At 41.5% G+C, this 24,101-nt stretch overlaps 1 protein-coding gene across 6 annotated transcripts in view; it reads left to right on the plus strand.

Moving 5' to 3' along the window:
• The window catches only part of PARVA (parvin alpha), a 183,284-nt gene that overhangs the window by 100,367 nt on the left and 58,816 nt on the right, over positions 1–24,101 (plus strand). For all 6 annotated transcript variants that reach the window (XR_004351242.1, XR_004351243.1, XM_032642018.1 and 3 more), the window contains 3 exons: positions 505–594; positions 675–745; positions 3,527–3,629. Coding sequence is in view for 4 of the 6 variants with exons in the window: in XM_032642018.1 (XP_032497909.1) it covers positions 505–594; positions 675–745; positions 3,527–3,629 (264 nt within the window). In the remaining 2 variants the exon portion in view is untranslated. The remainder of the gene's footprint in view (positions 1–504; positions 595–674; positions 746–3,526; positions 3,630–24,101) is intronic.

The following is a 24,101-nucleotide window of genomic DNA, read 5'->3' on the forward strand; positions in this document are numbered from 1 at the left end:
ATCAGAAAAATACTCAGGGAAGCTGAATCAGGAGAGAAGTCGGAGGAGGGCTGAACTGAGGATGGAAATGATCTACAACATAAATGTAGCCTCAACGTGGGGACCTCGTTCATCCGGTCAACAAAGAGTTGTCAGGTGCACCTGCACCAGATGGCAAGCCCTGGAAGGAGGGACAGGCAGGAGGCAACGGCAGAGACTTAAGAAAAACTGCAGTGCTCACCTCCCTTCTGTTGATCCCGAGATCATTTCCGAAAGGAGGCAGATTTCTGTGCCCTATTTCTCCAGGAAAGCGAGTGAGGTGACGGTCAGAAGAGGTGAGATGAAGGGGACGGTTTGGTCCTTTTAGCAAGGAGAGGCAGGAATCGGATGCAGGCTGAGTCACAGCTATAGACTAACCTTGGTGCTTTTATTTCTCGATCCACATCGATACGGAACATGACTGTTACGAGCCCCACCCCTTGTTGTCTGTGGGCTACAGTGTGACTCTGTGCTTCCTTCTTGCAGTGTCAGAGCTTCAGGAGGAGGGCATGAACGCCATCAACCTGCCCCTCAGCCCCATCCCCTTCGAGCTGGACCCTGAGGACACAATGCTGGGTAACGGGGTCTCTTGTTCTCTGGGTTAGCCTAATGCCTTCAGGTGGGACCACCCCGCTGACTGTCTTTTCTTTTGAAAGAGGAGAACGAAGTGCGAACAATGGTGGATCCCAACTCACGCAGCGACCCCAAACTTCAAGAACTGATAAAGGTAAGAGGAAGTTAGAAGGGGCTTCAGGTGCCTCCCAGACTCAACAGGTGTTTCTAGACCACCCACCCTGTGCAGGCACCACACGAGCCACTGCGGAGAGAATAGAAAGGCATGGCAGTCCCTGCCCACAGGCAGCTCGCGGTCCAGTAGGTGGACACCTACAAGTTAACAGAAGTGGGACATGACAAGTGCCCAACGAATGGTGTTGACCATAAGCACTGGAGAAGTTAGCTCAAATCAGTTCCCATTTGCCAGGATCCTAGAGCTCACACAGTCCTTTCACCACTCTTCTCAAGGTCCCTCAGAAGCACCCTGTGAAGTAAGATCTAGTATCATCCCCATTTTACATATGAAGAAACTGAGACTCAGAAAAGCCAGATGGTTTGTTTATGGTCGCAGCTGAGTGGAGGAGATGAGGTTCAAACAGAAATGAGTGAGATGAAATGAAATACTGCGCATAATGTACTTGGCGCAGTGGCTGACAAATGGTCACCCTCAAAAAATGTTCATTTCATCCCCCTTCTGATTCCTTGTCCTGTGTCTGTCTTCTTCAGCTTCTTCAAGCTGCACTTAGAACAAAACGGCACTGGGTGCCAGAGTGATTCATTCAAAATGCGAATCTGAATATATCATTTTCCTGTTCAAAACCTGTATGTAGTTTCCTAAGAAGTGCACGTTGAAGCCCACAGTCCTGGGGGTGGTGTTTGAAGCCTCCATGTCTAGCTGCCTCTTTAACCTCAGATAATCCCTGCCTGACAACACAAGGACACCGGATCTGTTCGGCTTGACTCCCCGTACACACCTGCTCACCGTGCTTGCTTCGGCACTGCCACCACCAGGCCTTTGGTCCTGCAGCCCCTGCCCCCTGGGGCTCCACCTGCTCTTCACCTGAAGCCAAAGTTGGGTCACGTCCTCCAGGAAGCTTTCTCTAAACCCCAGGGCTGTCACTCAGCCCCTCTGTGTGCTGCTGTGGTTCACGCCTTTAGTTCTGTCACTGTAGTCACCACATGGCGTTACAACTACTCATGTACTTCTCTGTCTCCTTCACTAAATGGTGAGCGGCTTGGGGTTAAAGATTTTCTTTCATCATTGTACTCCCAGGATCCAGCACAGAGTATGACATACAGCAGGTATTAATAAATGCTGGGTGGGTAGATGTTGGATGGATGGATGCATGCATGGATGGATGGATGGTTGAGGGAGAGAGGGAGGGAGTGGGAAGGAAGGTAGGGGAAGGGGAAGAGAGGGCAGGGAAGGAGGGAGGAAGGGAAAAAGGAAGCTCCTGCCTTAGGACAGTAGAACAATGTGCTTTGAAGGCACAGGGCTACAGCCAGGGATGGAAACCTAGCCCAGCTCCCACCTGTGTTGTAAAGGCAACTACTTCTGCCAAGTCAAAGAAGTCAAACACAAAAGATGATGTTCCTTATAGGTGAAATGGTCGAAAAGGCAAAACTGTAGTGGTTGCCTGAGGCCTGTGATCAGGGGAGGGGACGGAGCACAGAGAAACCTTCTTAGGGCTAGGGAACTGTTCTGTGTCTTGATTGTGGTGGTGGTTACACAACCGTGTACAGTGACCAAAACTCATCAAACTGTGTACTTAAAATTAATTTTATTTTATATAAATAATATCTTCATAAGCAAAACAAGAGGTTAAAATTAAAAAGACAATGGCCTTGTGCAAACTTCAGTTTCCTTACCTGATGCTACCTGCCCCTTGGGTGTTGTGTGGATTAATTGGGTGAGACATCACCTGGAATGCCTCTGCTGGATGCCTGGTGCACGGAGGACTCTCAGGGAATGATGGGAGCTAAGTTACAGACAAGGCAGGAGACTGCACAGCCCCACTGAGAGGGAGCCTGGTGCAGGGAGGAGAACATGTGCTTTGCAGTGAGGTGGACAAGAGTCCGATTCCTGTCTCCGCTCATGGTTAGCTCTCTCCTTGGGCAGATATGTTTACTTCTGTGTTCGATTTCCCCTCCTGAACACAGTAACCACCTGACCAGATGTCACAACGGGAGAGTGCTTTATTTATGAATAAAATCTGCCCTTACTGACCATTCGGTCCTTGCCGCATGTAATTTTTTTTTTTTTGGCTACTCTGCACGGCATGCGGGATCTTAGTTCCCTGGCCAGGGATCAAACCCATGCCCCCTGCAGTGGAAGCGCAGAGTCCTAACCACTGGACCACCAGGGAATTCCTGTAATTCTTTTCTACCACTTTGTGTGGGAGGTATCTTCAACCTCAGTTATAGAGGTGGGGAATCAGAGGCTCAGAGCAGATAACTAGCTTGCCTTAGATTCATAGGTCACAGAGGTACACACGCAGAGGTCCATGGATGACAGAGGTACACACACACACACACACACACACACACACACACAGATTTCCATAGATCCCAGAGATGCGCAAATTAATTAGTAGGTAAAATGGCGTTTTCAACCTCAGTTTGCGTAACTCGAAAGCCCACACTCTTGCCGGTACAAAACCACACAGCCAAGCACTGTGCAAACGTTGCTTGCCATTTGGGGAAGGAATGGTAGCGGCCAGAGGTATTAGCAGAGACACTGGTGCCATCAGCGCTAGAAGAGCTCATACCTGAAAGTTAACAGGGCCGCTGGGGCTCCCACTTACAGCTACTTGTCCACATACTGGGCCATCTGGATAGTTTTGTTCCTTTCAAAATCTGAAGTTCATTTAAATTTTAACTGTCCAGGATTAGAAAGCTGTTCTATAAGAAAATACCCCATGACTCTTCTCTTATTCTCTCTCTCTCTGTGTAGGTATTAATTGACTGGATTAATGATGTTTTGGTTGGAGAAAGAATCATTGTGAAAGACCTGGCTGAAGATTTATATGATGGCCAAGTCCTGCAGAAGCTTTTTGGTAAGAGGAGAGTTGAATATTGCAGTGGATGTCTTTAATCTCCTAGTTTAGAGTTGTTCTCCGTTCACAGCAGTCCACCTGGAATGGAATAGGGATGGGTCCTGCGTGGGATAACAGATCAGTTAGATGTCCGCTTGGAATGTTTTACATGAGTGCATTGCAAAGGGAGTCTTTGTGACCAGATGCGGCTACTCCCCCTCACAGACGAGAGTCATCAGCATGGAAAGACTCCACTGTACACTGGAATACATGCCTCGCCCTCTCCAGAAAATTGTGCTTCTGTGACCTCTGTAGGTCTATTTACATGTGTGTGGAGATGCATGTATGTTTTCGTGTACCTCTCTCCTATGGACCTGCGTGTATGTATGTGTGTGTGTGTGTGTTCCTCTGCGTATCTCTCTCTAGGTTGGTGCAAGTATGCGGAAGTATGTGCTTTACGATGCTTGGCCCCTGTGTGTCTCCAGGTAACTTGCATCTGGAAGGGTATGTGTCCCTGTATCCATTCACACCTGTCGTGTGAAAGTGTGGAGGAGGCGGGGACGGGAGACTTCAGGGTGAGGTTGGTGATGAAAGGACAGATTCAACTTGACTAGATTTGGACTTCCCCTCTCTGCGCCCCACTTCCTCTCATCCTAACCACTGCCCACTCCACTCGGCACCTCCACCTGCGCGCACCTCAGCTGAGCTCATCCACTTTCCTGGAGACGTTTCTGCCCCTCCGAGTGACTAGGACCCCGTCCCCTCTTCCTTGCCCCCCCATGGCTGTGGCGCGGGGCGGGGGGTCTCCAAGGCCCGTTTCTTACTCAGAATTCTCTCCCGCATTCCTCCTCCCTGCAATTTTCACTTGTCTGAACTGTTGAAACAATTTCCCAACTCACCTCTTTGCTTCCCATCTCACCTCCTCCGACCCGTTCCCCACACAGCTAGCTGAGGAATCTTTTTTAATTGCAAGTCTCATCTTGCCAGTACTCACTCTCCCCTACCTGTGGGACAAAGTCCAGGCCTATTAGTACAACATTCAGAACATTTCATCATCCGATCCCCAGCTGTCTTGTCAGCCTCACCTCTGACCACTCACACACGTGCCTCATGCCATGTAAAGTGCTTAGAATAGCACCTGATGCACAGTGAGTGCCCAGTCAGTGTCTTTCGTCATTTCATTGGTGGTTTTGTTATGTTTATGAACACCATCACCACATTATGACATACGTCGGGCATACTCACACCTCTCTACTTTTGCACTTGCTATTCCTTCTGCCTCTAGGGCCTTTCTTCCTCCTTTATCCACCGAGGCAAACCATCATTACTGCTCATCCTTCCAATCTCTACAGTCAACTGAACGTGCCTCCCTCTAGTACCCCTCACAACCCAGTCACATCTGGAAGAGAAAGTCATGCTGTCGTCTGTGTTCCCTCAGAAATAGATACACACACATGTATACATAACATGAAGGTCTTTATTACATGGACACACACACGTGTACATAACATACGTGCCTTTATTATATAGATACACATAGACATATACATAACATATGTGCCTTTGTTGTATAGATATGCTCAGACGTATACATAACATATGTGCCTTTGTTATACAGATACACAGACGTATACATAACATAATGCTTTATTATATAGACACACACAGACATGTATACATAATATACATGGCTTTATTATCATAGGATATTCCATGTTGTTTGTAGCTGTTTATGTAAGCGTATGTGGGCTTCTCAAGGAAAGGAACCTCTTCGCATTTATTTATCCAGTCTTCTCCAGGACTAACATGTTGCCCAGCACTTAATCAATGTATATTGAATGAATGAATGAATAATATAAAATCTAGTAATTTCTAGGAAGCTAAGCTGATTCAGTGCTCAAACGTCAGTATTAAGGAGCGTTCACATCTAAAGGCTTGTAAACGCAACCGAACACGGAGAGGAATGAAACATCTTTGGCACATGCAGATGTGAAAAAGCCGTGAGCCTCACTGAGCATCTCTCCTAGTGACTGTAGCTTTCAACCCCGCCAGCAAATTTCTAGTTGGGATCTGAAACTGTCTGGAAGTGTTCGACGCTGGGCTTTGAAAGCAGGGGTGGGACATGGCTGTGCAGTGACGGAACGTGGCCACGAGCAGTCTCACCTCCGGGAATGGTTACAAAACTGTCCAGCATCGTCCGTGCCGCCCCAAGTCAGGCATCAAGTCCAGTCAGGTTAGATCATCTCAGATCTCAATGTTCATGTCGAAAATGCGATTCACAGCAGAGGTGATGCCGCTTTTGTCAACTTAAGTGTAGAACCATTGTAGGTCTAAGGCTAGACGTACACACTCAAAAGCTACAGGCAGAGTACCCAGTGGAGAGAACTAGTTTGCAGTTGAAAATATGTGTCAGGAGCTCCTGGGAGGAATCCGTCTGGAGATGGGGTTTTGGGTGACCCCTCTGACCTCGAGCTCCCCCTGACTATTTTTCTTTCTTCTTTCCCAGCCACGTTTCTCAGGATAATGTTTGGCACTCCCTGTTCTGCTTTCCCACCACTAAGTATTCACTCCTTAGGTACAGGCTGGGTGCCACGACCTACCCATCAACTTTTCCTTCCCAGGTCACCAGTGTCAATTGAGAGCTCTTCTTACGTGGTGGCATTTGACACTACTGAACACCTCACCCCCCCACCCCAGCCTGACGGTTTCTGTGACGGATCCTCTTCTGCCTCTGACACCCACTTCTCAGTCCTCCTCGTCTGTTCTTCTTTCTGTAATGGTTGGGGTTCCTCCACCTTCCATCCTTGGCCCCCTTCTCTTTTTCTTTCATACCCTCTTCCTGGGTGATTTCATCCACACCTATAGTTTCAACCATGAGCTATATGATCATCATTCTCAGGTCTCTATCTCTGGAATGGCTTTCTCTTTGAAGCTGTAAGTAAGGTTATCTTGTACCTGCCCACCTGGCTGTCACACAGGCACCTATAACCAGCCTGCCCCAAACTGAGCTTATCTTCCTCCTCCCCAAGCCCAATCTGTTTTCCACCTTGAGGAATGCTATTATGACCACAGATGACAAACCTGGGGGTCATGGTGGATAGCTCTTTCTTCTTCCCTCATATTCTGTTAGTCGCAGTTCTGACAACTGTGTTCCCGTGTATGTGTGTGTGTGTCAAACTGTCCCATTTCTTATTCAGTTAGTACACATGCAGCACTTGGAAAAGTGCCTGGCTCACTGCGTGCTAGGTCAGGGTTGGCTTTCAAAAAATTTTCCAGCCCCACTGCTTCCTCCTTAGCTCAGAACCTCATCGTTCGTCTTAACTTCTCTGGCTCCAAAATCCTTTTCTCACATTAAGCTGTTTCCTACCTTGGTAGCACTCTGAAGTTTTCCCAGATCGTCTTTATATTTCACTATTTGTCTTAACACTTAAACCCATAGTCCATTTGTCAATGTTTCTTTAAAACTTTTTTATTTTGAACTAATTTTATTTATTTATTATTATTTTTTAAATGTTATTTATTTTTGGCTGCACTGGGTCTTCTTTGCTGTGTGTGGGCTTTCTCTAGTACCTGCGAGCGGGGCTACTCTTCATCGCAGCGCGCAGGTTTCTCAATGCGGAGCTTCTCTTGTTGTGGAGCACGGGCTCTAGGCGTGCGGGCTTCAGTAGTTGTGACACATGGGCTCAGTAGTTGTGGCTCATGATCTCTAGAGCGCAGGCTCAGTAGTTGTGGCACACGGGCTTAGCTGCTCCACGACATGTGAGATCTTCCCAGACCAGGGCTCGAACCTGTGTCCGCTGTATTGGCAGGCGGATTCTTAACCACTGCGCCACCAGGGAAGCCCCTTGAACTAATTTTAGACTTATAGTAGAGCTGCAGAGACAGTCCAGAGAGTTCCTGTCTCCCCTTACTCAGCTTCCTCTAATGTTAGCATCTTACCAACCATAGGGCAAGCATCAAAACTAAGGAATTAACCTTGGGCTTCCAAGGTGATATGTTTTGGGGAAGGACACCACGGAGCTGATGTGTTCTCAGGGCATCATATCAGGGCAGACACGATGTTAACATGTCTTACCACTGCTGATGTTAACACTGACCACTCGGTTAAGGTGGTGTCTGCCAGATTCCTTCACTGTAAAGTTGCTATTTTTCTCTTTGTTATTAATTTATTTGTGGGGAGATACTTTAAGACTTTGCAAATATCTTGCTTCTCCTTCCACTCCTTCCACTAATTGTAATTGGTGGAGCATGTCTGCCAGTTATTACTGTGGTGGCCTAGTGGAGGTTTTCTATTTTTCTAGTTTCCTATTCCTTCCACATTTATTAACAGGAAGTCTTCTGTAAGGAAAAGTTGTCCCTTGTCCCCCATTTACTTAGTTATTTACATCAGTATGGATACAAAGATACTTATTATACTTTAGTTTATCATCAGTGTTATCATTATTCATGTTTTGCTCATATACTTCCCCCTTTGACCACTAGGAGCTCTTTCAGGTTGGCTCCTGGGCACTTCCTGGACGTGCTGCCCCATATTTTTTTTTCTTAGCACTTCTTTACTTTCTCATATCATAAGATGCTCCAGGCTTATCTTATATTTCACTTTTACTCTAGCCCTAGAATCAACTACTTCTTCAAGGAGCCCCAGTTTCTTTTATTAGAGAATGGTGTTTAGAAATCAGTGTCTGGGCATATTACTTGGTGTTTTTAACTGGCTACCTGTCACACAAATAAACATCCATGTGTAGGTACGGTACTATTACCTGGTGGTACTAAGATGAAGCAGGCATGATCATTTCCAGAAATTCAGCTTCAAATTGTACTGGGGCAGGGCATGGAGAGTAGGAGGGGGCTGACTTTGGGATTAGTAAACTAACTATGAAATACTGGCATTTAGAAAAAAATTAAAATGGCATAGCGACCTTCAGGAGTCCAGATATGCCGAGTCACATCTCGGGAGCAGGATATGGACCTGGAATCCGGGAAGCCATGCTGATGACATCATGGCGCAAGGACTCAACCCAGAAATGAGCAAGATGCCAAGGCAGGGAGCTCTGGGCCAGAGGTGCGTGTGTGTTATTGTTATGGTGAAATTCTGAATAGTTGAGCATCCCTGAGATGCCAGGTGGACTGGCTGGCTGGGTGCTCTCTGATCTTGAGCTCTGAGAGGGTGGCGTCATACCTGCTGCTCCTCTGTGTGGCCAGATGCTACTTGCTCAGCATCAGTTCCCGGTCTGCTTGCCCTTCTGACTCCCTAGGCAAGCCTGGGAAATTCCTCTGGTGCAGCCTCCCCCAGGTCCTCCTTTCTGAGCTGCCTAGCCCAGCTGCCCACTGCTGCCTCTGTTCTCTGCATCTTCCCTCTTGCGCGGACAGCATATCTGAGTTGAGGTTTTCCTGAAAGCAGATGCTGAAACAAGGACTTGCGTGGAGGAAGTTTATGTGAGGGGTGATCTTAGAAAGTACAGGTGGTCAAGTGGGGAATGTAAGAGTGGAAGAGAGAAACACCATTAAGGGTGCATTCATAAGGATGACAGCTCTGTTTGCAACCAGGGCTCAGGGCTGCGGGGGGTCCCTCTGAGAAACCAGGTGACACCACCCCTCAAAATCCCCCTACTCAGGACAGGGAGCAGGGATGTTTATCCTATGGCTCCCATCACTGTGTGCTTGAGGATTGTATAGGAATTAAGAACCCCTGGACTGTACTCCTGCTAGAGAAGGCGAGCGCTTCAGGGCCGGAGATAGGAAGCGTCAGCTTGCTGAGAGCTGCCTGCTGTAGCAGGTGAATGCAGGGAGCTCAGGGAAGGGGCGTCAGCATCATCCAGGAAGACCAGAGGGTGCAACTCCTACTTTAAGGACTGCTCCTCCCAACACTGGCCATTTCTCTGTACCATTGGTGTCACCGCCTGGGAAAAGTCACATGCTGGCCACTTTGGCCTGCCTCTTTATGGTGCGCACCCCCATCCTCTCATGACAATGGCTCCAGCCCTTTCCACACCTCAGAACACAAGCTCCCCACCCCCAAGAATGAAGAGGAAGTTTCTCCCTAGCCCCTGACAGAAATTCACCTCATCTTTTATCCCAGGATTAGCCTCTTCTCAGGGCGACTGACAGATGCAGTATCCTCACGTCCCCCCGGGTATTCTTTTACCCCAGTGCACCAATAAGTGGGGTAAAAGTCCCAGAATGGTTCGAAGTTGGGACACATTTCCTAGCGTCTCAGCATACAGGTGCATCCATGGTCACCTTGCTATATTTGCATCCCCAACATCACATGCCCTAGGCGGTAGATGTGACTGAGTGAGAAAGGCAGGAGGCAGGGGATTCTAGGGAAATGCCTATCCCGGGTCATCATTTCATTTGACCATGGGCTGCTGCCTGTTTCCTATTGAGGTTTCCTGACTTGGGACAGCTCTGCAATTTGCCTTATGGCATGTTAGATTCCCCTGATCCTAATCTTTGAACATGTGCGTGTAACTGGGAAGAGAAAAGGCCTTTTCTGAGGGATGGAAGTCACAAGGCTCTCCCTTATGGTTTTCGCAATAACGTATGACTGAAACAGGGTACCTTCCTCGGGCATGAGACCAGGAAGGGTCCCTTGGACATAAAGCTTCCGCAGGAGGGTTTTTTGTTTTGTGTTGGGTATGTGTGTGTGTTTCTTTTCCCCTGGTAGACCCTAAAGAGTACATCTTACACCGACCTTAATCAAGTCAATCAATATTCGTCAAGAAATAGCCGTTTAATTTGCTACGTCCTACTGCTGAGTTTAGGGATACAGACGTAAATACGTCACAGCGCCGCCTTTAGGTAACTCACAACCTGTACTATGAAGGGCTGTGGGCTGTTAAGTTGAAGATTTGGAAAGGCATCATGAAAGAGGCGGCATTTTGAATCAGGCCTTCTGGAAGGAGCAGAATTTCAGCCAGATGAAGGAGGAGAAGAACATTCTAGTAAAACATGTTGCTGGTAAGCACCTGTGGATTTCGGTGTGAGTGGAGAGAGAGTGTTATAGAGACAGGAGCACATGGGTAGGTGAGCATCAGCATTGGTTGAGTGGGGTGTGGGGCTAACAAAGAAGATGGGAACCAGCACCCAGACCTTGGTTTCTAACTCCAGTCTCCAGTAATAGAAACCAGGGCATACAGATGAGCCTGGAACATCTTGCAGTGCCAAAAAGAGGCACTAGGGGAAAAAAATATATCTATGGGGCAGCATGTTGAAAGTGTTCAGGGCCCATCTGAGAGCGCTCCCAATGGCTAAAGGTGGAAATTTGAGCCAGAAAATGAGTAACAATAATGTTGGATTATAACCCAAAGTCTAAAATAAATATCCTTAAGCCCATATTGATATCAATAAATAGCTGAATAAATAAATGAGGGAGAAGAGACAAATCTTCTTTACAGAGTAATTTCAAATAAGTTATTGATTTATAACTCCTTCAAGGAAGTAGAAGTTAACTCCCCATCCCTGAAGTGGACTGGATCTAGTGACTGGCTTCCAATGATTAGTGTATGGAGTGGAGGAACCTCGTACAGACACTACTTTGGCCAAATCAAAGTTAGCGTCACCGTTGATAAGTCACGTTGATAGCATGTGCCCTTGATAGGATGCAATGAAAAGGGCACTTCACCTCTGTGGTCTTCCTCTCCAAAATCCCCAGTCTAACCATGAGAAAAATATAGGAAAAACCCAGTACTCTTCAAAACTGTCAAGGTCTTGAAACACCAGACATCTCTGAAAAAATGATCCTAGAACAGAGGACATGAGGCAGGTAATGATGAATAGGTGTGAACGGAAAAAGGATGTTAAGGAAAGACTAGTGAAACCCAAATAAATATGGAGTTTAGTTAATAGTCATGTACTAATGTCAGTTCATTAGTTGTGACAGATGTACTGTAGTAATGTAAGAGGTTAACAATAGGTGAACCTGGATTTAGGATATGTAGGAACTATCTGAACTGCCCTTTCAGCTTTTCTATAAATCTAAAAACCATTCTAAAACAAGAAATTTGTTTAAAGAAATAAGATGAGCTTACATTATAGAGGACCTTGCAGTAAAAATTTTAGACTATATGCAGTGCCCAGTGGTAACTGCTGATGGCTTGTGAGCAAAACACCATGATCAGAAATAGGAGCAGCAGGAGGGTTGCTCAGAGGCAGTAGAGGAAACACCAGCAAAGCATCCTTTTATAAGATAATAAGGGTGTCGAACTAGAGGAGTGGCAGTATAGATGGGGAGAAGCTTTAAGAGAACCTAGTGATGTAGGGAATGAGCAGCTGAAGTAAACCAGGCTGACCCTAAGTGATGGATGTTAAATAGGGATGATTCCATGAGTCCCTGGAAGAGCAGCATCTTGAAGGGTTTGGTCATATTGGTTTTGAGAGTCGCTTCCCTACACCCAAAAAAGTACTTAGGCTGAAGTAGCAGCTATGCTAAAATTGAAAGAGGAATGAAGAGAAAGATAGGAGATCTGAGTTCCAATCCTGGTTCTGCCACTAAAACATTTCTCTGCAGCTCAGGTCACTCTTCTGTAAAACCAGGAAGATGGCCTGTGCAACTGTACAGCTGAGCGGTTCAGTACAGCACCCACTAACCACATGTAGCTATTAAAAGTAATTAAAATTAAAAATTCCTTTACTTAATCACACCAGCTACATTTCAAATGCTCCCTAGCCAAATGTGTCTAGTGGCCACCATATTGAATAGTGCAGAAATGAGCATTTCCATCATAGGAGAAAGTTCTTTTGGACAGCGCTGCCCTAGGTATTGCTATGATAGTCACTGTTTCTAAGATAATTGAAGATAAGGTATACTGGTATTCTTAAGCTGGATGAGACATTTTCTGGTCTCTGAAAAACTCAAAAGCTGGATGAAAGTCTTTTTATTCTTATTCTTTTATTTATAAGTAGTAGAGAAGCTCTCTAGAGTGTGTTACTAAGTAAGAAAAGTATGGTACAGTACTGTGTGTATATATATGTCACTGTGCATGTGCATTAAGAGACCTATCTAATGATTGAGTATGTAGAGAATATCTCTGGTAAGTCACAGTAAACTCTCTATGGTGTGGAACTAGAGAACTTGGGACTGCAGTGGGAAGAGGGGACTTAATTCTCACAGCTGGAAGTTTTTCCATGTTTGTATATTCTCAATTTTATTAAAAAATGGTAGAGTACATATGTAAATTTCAGTAGCAAAACTGAATCTATCGGTGGATGTCAAATAATACTTCATACATTTCAACAGCTATCCCAAGTAAAATAGGAAGAAAAGGAAACCACCTAAATATGATAAAGACCATTTATACAAAACTTAACAGTGAACACATTACATAGTAAAATATCAAAGACTTGGTATTAGGAACAAATCAGAGATGATGGCTATCATCACAATTATAAGTGTTTTGGATATACAAGCTAATGTCGTAAGATAAGGAAATAGATTTTCAGGTTGATCATTATGGCTGACTAAATGTTCAAGCAAATCCTCTTGGTCTGCATAGTTTAAAAATCTGGATAAGCCTTAAAAAATGTATTTTTGTATTCCATGGCTAAGCTGAAAGGGAAGGAAATCCTACTGATGCCAAAAACAACAAGGAAGTGTAAATCCAGTAAAATAAGTGTTAATTTCTAATGGCCTAATTAGCCTGAGGTTTAATGGTTCACACTTACAGGGCCAAGACACAAAGCCTGAAGTCTGAAAGGAAGGGGAATTGAATCAGAGACCCCTGAATAGAGCCAGTGTCTCTGAAGGGTAACACATTCAGTGGGTAAACTAAAACAATCTTGTCCCACAGAGAGGGGCAGTAAGGATAAATGCCTATCTCAGCCTTGGATATGAATGGGACAAGACAAAGAAGAAGTCTGCACTGATAATTCCCTTATCATCAAATGTCTGTACTCACACAGATTTTAGGACTAGGATTCACAGTACTTATGTGGCTTTAAATGCCTCAAGCTGAAAATATAGTTAAAAGTTGTTCCAAGTTATTAGTGTTCCCCAAGGCATAAGGGAACATATGCCTCTTTAAAGGAATGAACTTTAAACCCAGGCCACAAAAAATTCCCAGAGATAAAATTGCAAGGCAAATGAGCTCAAAATCAGAAATCAACAAACACATGAAAGGAAGCCACCATGGGCAGCATCAACCAAAACAATAAACTGCAGATTCATCCCACAAATACTGTGGATATTAGCAATTGATCAGTTATGGAATAGAAAATATATTTAATATGTCAAAATAAAAGTTTTAAGACTATAGAAAGGATGATAAAAGAACAAGTAACTATCAGAATTGGACAGGCAGATATGAGAGAACTAAATAAAACTTCTAGAAATGGGAAAAAAATGGAATAATGAAATTAGAAACCTGAATGGGTTAGACACAGCTGAAGAAGGAATTGATGAGCTGGAAGATGGAATTGAAGAAATTACCCAGAATGCAGTATTAGAAAGACAATGGAGTGGAAAGTGAGAATTAAAAGACATAGAGATTAAGAAAATCCAACATATGGCTAATTGGAATTCTAGCAGGAAAAAAGAAAGAGAATGGAGTACAGTCAATATTTAAAGACATAATGAATTAAAAATTTTCAAAATTGGTGAAAGATATGAAGTCTCATATTCAGGAATCTCAGAGAACCCCAAACAGGATAATTAACAAGAAAACTTCATAACGATACCTAAGAACACTGAAGACAAAGAAAAGATTAAAAGCAGAGAGAAAAAAAGAGATTACCTATAAAGGAACAACAGACTGAAAGCTGTCTTTCCTCAGGAACAATCAAATCCCAAAGCTTTTTCTGCACTATTTTCAAAGTGCAGAAAAAATATTGTTAACTTACAGGTTTATATCCAGGAAAAAAAAAAACAACCAAAAAACCTATGTTTTAAAAATGGGGAAAAAAGGCATTTTAAGCAAACATGAAGTGAGAGGGTTTACTACCAAAAGACCCTCACTACGGCTTCCCTGGTGGCGCAGTGGTTGAGAGTCCGCCTGCCGATGCAGGGGACACGGGTTCATGCTCCGGTCTGGGAAGATCCCACATGCCGCGGAGCGCCTGGGCCCGTGAGCCATGGCCGCTGAGCCTGCGCGTCCGGAGCCTGTGCTCCTCAACGGGAGAGGCCACAACAGTGAGAGGCCCGCATACCACCAAAAAAAACCAAAAGACCCTCACTAAAAGGAGTTTCTAAAGGGTGTTCTCCACAAAGAAGGAAAGTGAACCCCCCCAAAAAAAGATCTGAAATGCAACAAAAAATGAAGATAGAATCAGAATCCCAGACAACTAAGGCACTTAACTCAGGAAGAGTGATTTGAGTTAGAGTGTGCTGAGGTTCTTGTATTATTTAGTATGTGGATAAAGAGACTAATTAACATAGGACTCTGTTAAGTTAAATACACATGATAAATTTTCTAGGGAAGGCACTAAGATAATAAAGCAGTGTATAACCTCCCTACTTTTAATGGGGAGAAAATGAAATGAGAGGGAACAGAAACCTTAATCTAAGAAGCAACAAGGATGGAAGCAGGACATAAAGAATCAGAAAAGTAGAGTAGTAGAAAGTTTAAAATAAGTTGGTAGAAGTGAATCCAAGTATATTCATAAAGGCAATCAATGTAAATTGGCTTTTTTTGTGTGTGGTTTTTTTTTTTTAAACATCTTTATTGGAGTATAATTCCTTTACAATGGTGTGTTAGTTTCTGCTTTATAACACAGTGAATCAGTTATAAATATACATATGTTCCCATATCTCTTCCCTCTTGCTTTATCCATTTAAAAGACAAAGATCATCAGATTAGATAACAAAATAAAATCTTGCTGTATGCTCTTTACTAGAGATAGTCTTAGTACCATGAAGACACAGAAGGGTTGAAAGAAAAAGAATGGAAGAAATCATACATACTAGACTAATACTAATTAAAAGAAAGCTGGTGGGCTTCCCTGGTCCGCCTGCCGATGCAGGGGACACGGGTTTGTGCCCCGGTCCGGGAAGATCCCTCATGCCATGGAGCGGCTGGGCCTGTGAGCCATGGCCGCTGAGCCTGCGCGTCTGGAGCCTGTGCTCTGCAATGGGAGAGGCCACAACAGTGAGAGGCCCGCGTACTGCAAAAAAAAAAAACAAAAAAACACAAGAAAGCTGGTGTAACTATTTTATTATCAAATGAAATAGACTAAGGCAAAAAGCCTCACCACAGTGAGTCTCTACATATTAATGAGACTAAAATTACTGGGAAAATATGGACATTTTAAACCTAACACACTTTATGCATTAAATATATAAAAATTAAAAATGCCAGTCAGAATTACAAGAAGTTGACAAATCTGCCATTACATATTTCTCTTAATAACACATTAAGGAAAAAGTTCATAAGGCTAGAGAAGATGTGGACAGTGTAATTAACCAGCAACACCCCCAAACTGGAGTATTCTCATTCTTTTCAACTGTATGGAACACTTAGAAATTTTGCTTATGTCCATAAAGTAAGTCTCAACAAGTTATCATACAGACCAAATTCTTTGACCATGATGCAATTAAAAAAAAAGTTTTTTTAACTGACCTCCATGTTTCTGGAAATGAAAATATAATAACTTAGAACTTCTCATACTGGACAGAGTATTTTCTATATTCTAATTCTTTGAAGGGTGGTTACATTAACATAGTATGATATATATGGCAACTCTGTTAGAACGTCTCAGTCCTTCTGTCATTCAGAATACTTGAGTTTATTGTGCCCTGTCTTCAGAACTTTTTGAATACTGTTTCATTGTTTCAAAAGCATATTTGGATGCTAACTTCAAAAACAACTGAAAGATTCACAAAATAATCCTATCTGAGAAAATTTTCTAAATAGCATCCTATTTCAAAATCTTGCCTAGTACTTTATAACAAGTTAAACTAGTGATGAACAATTTGCAGAACTATAAAAACGTGAGAGAAGCAATTTCCTGGAAGAATAAAAAAAAATTTTATCAATAGAAAATTTTCAAAGCGCTAGCTGAAATTAGCTGAATAAAGAAAATGAGGAGACTACAGGCCCTTTGGTGGGGCTAATGGCAGACTCTGGGAGGGATCACACCATGGAGTACTTCCTAGAGCTTCTACTGCCAGTGACCTTGTCCCCACAGTGAGCCACAGCTGTCCCCCGCCTCTGCAGGAGACCCTCCATCACTAGCAGAAGCTCTATATGCATTGAATTGAAAATACCTTCTTTCAGAAGCAAGAAGAACTACAGTCCTGCAGCCTGTGGAACAAAAAGCACATTCACAGAAAGATAGACAAGATGAAAAGGCAGAGGGCTATGTACCAGATGAAAGAACAAGATAAAACCCCAGAAAAGCAACTAAATGAAGTGGAGATAGGCAACCTTCCAAAAAAAGAATTCAGAATAATAATAGTGAAGATGATGCAGGACCTCAGAAAAAGAATGGAGGCAAAGATTGAGAAGATGCAAGAAATGTTTAACAAACACCTGGAAGAATTAAAGAACAAACAAACAGAGATGAACAATACAATAACTGAAATGAAAAATACACTAGAAGGAATCAATAGCAGAATAACTGAGGCAGAAGAACGGATAAGTGACCTGGAAGACAGAATGGTGGAATTCACTGCTGTGGAACAGAATAAAGAAAAAAGAATGAAAAGAAATGAAGACAGCCAAGAGACCTCTGGGACAACATTAAACGCAACAACATTCGCATTATAGGGGTCCCAGAAGGACAAGGGAGAGAGAAAGGACCGGAGAAAATATTTGAAGAGTTTATAATCGAAAACTTCCCTAACATGAGAAAGGAAATAGCCACCCAAGTCCAGGAAGTGCAGAGAGTCCCAGGCAGGATAAACCCAAGGAGAAACACGATGAGACACATAGTAATCAAATTGGTAAAAATTAAAGACAAAGAAAAATTATTGAAAGCAGCAAGGGAAAAACAACAAATACCATACAAGGGAACTCCCATAAGGTTAACAGCTGATTTCTCAGCAGAAACTCTACAAGCCAGAATGGAGAGGCATGACATATTTAAAGTGATGAAAGGGAAGAACCTACAACCAAGATTACTCTACCCGGCAAGGATCTAATTCAGATGAGATGGAGAAATCAAAAGCTTTACAGACACGCAAAAGCTAAGAGAATTCAGCACCACCAAACAGCTCTACAACAAATGCTAAAGGAACTTCTCTAAGTGGGAAACACAAGAGAAGAAAAGCACCTACAAAAACAAACCCAAAACAATTAAGAAAATGGTAATAGGAACATACATATCAATATTTACTTTAAACGTGAATGGATTAAATGCTCCAACCAAAAGACACAGGCTCACTGAATGGATACAAAAGCAAGACCATATATATGCTGTCTACAAGAGACCCATTTCAGACTTAGGGACACATACAGACTGAAAATGAGGGGATGGAAAAAGATTCCATGCAAATGGAAATCAAAAGAAAGCTGAAGTAGCAATACTCATATCAGATAAAATAGACTTTAAAATAAAGACTATTATAAGAGACAAGGAAGGACACTACATAATGATCAAGGGATCGATCCAAGAAGAAGATATAACAATTATAAATATATATGCACCCAAGGTAGGAGCACGTCAATACATAAGGCAACTGCTAACAGCTATAAAAGAGGAAATCGACAGTAACACAATAATAGTGGGGGATTTTAACACCTCACTTACACCAATGGACGGATCATCCAAACAGAAAATTAATAAGGAAACACAAGCTTTAAATGACGCAATAGACCAGATAGATTTAATTGATATTTATAGAACATTCCATCCAAAACCAGCAGATTACACTTTCTTCTCAAGTGCACACGGAACATTCTCCAGGATAGATCACATCTTGGGTCCCAAATCAAGCCTCAGTAAATTGAGGAAAACTGAAATCATATCAAGCATCTTTTCTGAACACAACCGTATGAGATTAGAAATGATTACAGGGAAAAATAAAAAACACAAACACATGGTGGCTAAACAATACGTTACTAAATAACCAAGAGATCACTGAAGAAATCAAAGAGGAAATCAAAGAATACCTAGAGACAAATGACAATGGAAACACAACGATCCAAAACCTAAGGGATGCAGCAAAAGCAGTTCTAAGAGGGACGTTTATAGCAATACAATCCTACCTCCAGAAAAAACAAACATGTCAAATAAGCAATCTAACTTTACACCTAAAGGAACTAGAGAAAAAAGAACAAACAAAACCCAAAGTTAGTAGAAGGAAAGAACTCATAAAGATCAGAGAAGCAATAAATGAAATGGAAACAAAACAGTTGCAAAGATCAATAAAACAAAAAGATGGTTCTTTGAGAAGATAAACAAAATTGATAAACCATTAGCTAGACTCATCAAGAAAAAGAGGGAGAGGACTCAAATCAATAAAATTAGAAATGAAAAAGGAGAAGTTACAACGGGCACTGCAGAAATACAAAGCATCCTACGAGACTACTACAAGCAACTCTATGCCAATAAAATAGACAACCTGGAAGAAATGGACAAATTCTTAGAAAGGTATAACCTTCCAAGACTGAACCAGGAAGAAACAGAAAATATGAACAGGCCAATCACAAGTAATGAAATTGAAACTGTGATTAAAAATCTTCCAACAAACAAAAGTCCAGGACCAGGTGGCTTCACAGGTGAATTCTATCAAACATTTAGAGAAGAGCTAACACCAGTCCTTCTCACTCTTCCAAAAAAATTGCAGAGGAAGGAACACTCCCAAACTCATTCTATGAGGCCCCCATCACCCTGATACCAAAACCAGGCAAAGATACTACAATAAAAGAAAATTACAGACCAATATCACTCATGAATATAGATGCAAAAATCCTCAACAAAATACCAGCAGACAGAAAACAACAGCACATTAAAAGGATCATACACCATGATCAAGTGGGATTTATCCCAGGGATGCAAGGATTCTTCAATATATGCAAATCAATCAATGTGATACACCATATGAACAAATTGAAGAATAAAAACCATATGATCATCTCAATAGATGCAGAAAAGGCTTTTGACAAAATTCAACACCCATTTATGATAAAAACTCTCCAGGAAGTAGGCAAAGAGGGAATCTACCTCAACATAATAGAGGCCATATACAACAGACACACAGTAAACATCTTTCTCAATGGTGAAAAACTGGAAGCATTTCCTCTAAGATCAGGAACAAGACACCACTATTATTCAACATAATTTTGGAAATCCTAGCCATGGCAATCAGAGAAGAAAAAGAAAAGGAATAGAAATTGGAAAAGAAGAAGTAAAACTGTCACTGTTTGCAGATGACATGATACTATATATATAGAATCCTAAAGATGCCACAAGAAAACTACTAGAGCTAATCAATGAATTTGGTAAAGTTGCAGGATACAAAATTAATGCACAGAAATCTCTGGCATTCCTATACACGAATGTTGAAAAATCTGAAAGAGAAATTAAGGAAACACTCCCGTTTACCATTGCAACAAAAAGAATAAAATACCTAGGAATAAACCTGCCTAGGGAGACAAAAGACCTGTATGCAGTAAACTATAAGACACTGAAGAAAGAAATTAAAGATGATACAAACAGAATATGGAGAGATATACCATGTTCTTAGATTGGAAGAATCAATTTGTGAAAATGACTATACTACTAAAAGCAATCTACAGATTTAATGCAATACCTATCAAATTACCAATGACATTTTTTACAGAACTAGAACAAAAAATCTTAAAATTTGTATGGAGACACAAAAGACCCCGAATAGCCAAAGTAGTCTTGAGGTAAAAAAAACGGAGCTAGAGAAAGCAGACTCCCTGACTTCAGACTATACTACAAAGCTACAGTAATCAAGACAATATGGTACTGGCACAAAAACAGAAATATAGATCAATGGAACAGGATAGAAATGCTAGAGATTAAACCCACGCACCTATGGTCAACTAATCTATGACACAGGAGGCAAAGATATACAGTGGAGAAAAGACAGTCTCTTCAATAAGTGGTGCTGGGAAAACTGGACAGCTACATGTAAAAGAATGAAATTAGAACACTCCCTAACACCATACACAAAAATAAACTCAAAATGGATTAGAGACCTAAATGTAAGACCAGACACTATAAAACTCTTAGAGGAAAACATAGGAAGAACACTCTTTGACATAAATCACAGCAAGATCTTTTTTGATCCACCTCCCAGAGAAATGGAAATAAAAACAAAATAAACAAATGGCATCTAATGAAGCTTAAAAGGTTTTGAACAGCAAGGGAAAATACAAACAAGATGAAAAGACAACCCTCAGAATGGGAGAAAATTTTTGCAAACGAATCAGCAGACAAATGATTAATCACCAGAAGATATAAACAGCTCATGCTGCTCAATATTAAAAAAACAAACAACCTAATCCAAAAATGGGCAGAAGACCTAAATAGACATTTCTCCAAGGAAGACATACAGATGGCCAAGAAGCACATGAAAAGATGTTCAACATCACTAATTATCAGAGAAATGCAAATCAAAACTACAATGAGGAAAAAAAAAAAAAAAACTACAATGAGGTATCACCTCACACCAATTATAATGGGCATCATCAGAAAATCTACAAACAACAAATGCTGGAGAGTGTGTGGAGAAAAGGGAACCCTCTTGCACTGTCGATGGTAATGGAAATTGATACAGCCAGTATGGAGAACAGTACGGAGGTTCCTTAAAAAACTAAAAATAGAATTACCGTATGACCCAGGAATCCCAATCCTGGGCTTATACCCTGAGAAAACCATAATTCAAAAAGACACATGCACCCCAATGTTCATTGCAGCACTATTTACAGTAGCCAGGACATGGAAGCAAGCTAAGTGCCCATTGACATACCAAATGGATAAAGAAGATGTGGTACATGTATACAATGGAATATTACTCAGCCATAAAAAGGAACGAAATTGGGTCATTTGTAGAGATGTGGATGGATCTAGAGACTATCATACAGAGTGAAGTAAGTCAGAAAGAGAAAAATATTGTCTATTAACGCATATATGTGGAACCTAGAAAAATGGTACAGATGAAGTGTTTGGCAGGGCAGAAATTGAGATACAGATGAAGAGAACAAACGTATGGACACCAAGGGGGGAAAGTGAATGGGTTGTGCAGTGGTGGTGTGATGAATTGGGAGATTGGGATTGACCTATATACAGTATTATGTATAAAATGGATAACTAATAAGAACCTGCTGTATAAAAAAATAAATAAAATTCAAAAAAGAAAACTGTAATGAGGAGACTTTAAAAAAGAAATTATCTTTAAATTCTTAGCAACACTGAATGAAATTATTATTTAACTATGGGAATACTTGAGTAGATCTCTTAAATTTTGAGGGTTGAATATTTTAAAAATAATGTGAAGGGTAGAAATGGCAGAAGAGGGTCTCAAATCTTCCATCTTAAAATGTCATAAAATCGAAATAAGTGATATAAGCTTACACAATAGAGGCAATGGCGTCTTATGTTACTTGCATACCCAGAGAATGTTAAAAACTCAAACAATAATAAGGGGATTTGGTAAGATGACTGTATTTAAGAAGAAAATTTGTAAGGCAGCAGCACTTTTTTTTAACCAGTAATAATCAGTTGGTAATACATACATAAATACACACACACAGGATGTTTACTGCAACTTTATTACAAATAGGGGGAAAGTGTAATATAACCTGACTGCATATCTACAGGGGAATGGTTGAATAAGTTCTATAATAAATAATGCAATTTTTTGTAAAAGATTGACTTATATCAATATGTATTGACGTAGAAAGATACTCATGATATGTTTGAGTGATTGAGACTAAAAAGTGAATAGAGAACATCAATGAAACTAATAGGTGATTCTTGTAAAAGAAAAACAAAATTGACAAACCTTTAGCTAGACACATCAAGAAAAAGGGAGAACTCAAATAAAATCAGAAATGAAAGAGGAGACATTGCGACTGATACCACAGAAATGCAAAGGATCATAAAAGACTATTTTGGGTAATTATACACCAAAAACCTAGACAACCTAGAAAAAAATGGATAAATTACTAAAAATTACAACCTACCAAGATTGAATCATGATTAAACAGAAACTCTGAACAGACTGATTACTTGTAGGAAGATTGAATCAGTAATCGAAAAACCCCCCAACAAACAAAAGCCCAGGACCAGATGGCTTCACTGGTGAATGCTACCAAACATTTAAAGAAGAATTAATGCCAATCCTTTGAAAAAGGAGGAGGGAACACTTCCAAACTTATTTTATGAGACCAGAATTATTCTGATACCAAAACCAGACAAGGACATCATAAGAAAAAAAAACTACAGGCCAATATCCTTGCTGAACATAGATGCAAGAACCGTTAATTTGCTAAAATATTAGCAAACTGAATTCTACAATACATTAAAAGGATCATACACATGGTCAAGTGTGATGTACTTACGGATGCAAGAATGGTTCAGCATCCACAAATCAATCAATGTCATACACCACGATAACAAAATGAAGGATAAAAATCATAAGATATCTTAATAGATGTAAAAAAAAACATTTGACAAAATTCAGCCTCCATTTATTATAAAAACTCTCAAAGTAGGTATAGAGGGAACATACCTCAACATAATAAAGGCCACATATGACAGACCCACAACTAACATCATACTCAGTAGTGAAAAGCTGAAAGCTTTTCCTCTAAGATCAAGAACAAGACAAGGACGCTCACTCTAGAGACTTTTATTCAACATAGTATTAGAAGTCCTAGTTCGAGCAATTAGGCAAGAAAAAAATAATAAAAGGCATCCAAATCAGAAAGGAACATGTAAAACTGTCACTATTTGCAAATGACATGATATTATATATAGAAAACCCTAGAGACTCCACCAACAAACTGTTAGAACTAATAACTTAATTCAGTGAAGTTGCAGGATACAAAATCAATATACAAAAATCTGTTTTGTTTCTATACAGTAATAATGAGCTATCAGAAAGAAATTAAGAAAACAATCCCTTGTAAAATTACATCAAAAAAGTATAAAATGCCTAGGAATAAATTTAACCAAGGAGGTAAAAGACCTGTATCCTGAAAACTATAAGATACTGATGAAAGAAATTGAAGAAGACACAAATAGATGGAAAGATATTCCATACTAATGGATTAGAAGAATAAATATTATTTAAAATATCCATTCTAGGGCTTCCCTGGTGGCACAGTGTTTGAGAGTCAGCCTGCCAATGCAGGGGACGTGGGTTCGTGCCCCGGTCCGGGAAGATCCCACATGCCGCGGAGCGGCTGGGCCCGTGAGCCATGGCTGATGAGCCTGTGCGTCCAGAGCCTGTGCTCCACAACGGGAGAGGCCACAACAGTGAGAGGCCCGCGTACAGCACAAAAAAAAAAAAAAAAAAATCCATTCTACCCATAGCAGTCTACACATTCGATGCAATTCCTATCAAAATCCCAATGGCAGTTT

This window comes from Phocoena sinus, chromosome 8 (assembly GCF_008692025.1).
Source record: "Phocoena sinus isolate mPhoSin1 chromosome 8, mPhoSin1.pri, whole genome shotgun sequence".
Classification (NCBI taxonomy): domain Eukaryota; kingdom Metazoa; phylum Chordata; class Mammalia; order Artiodactyla; family Phocoenidae; genus Phocoena; species Phocoena sinus.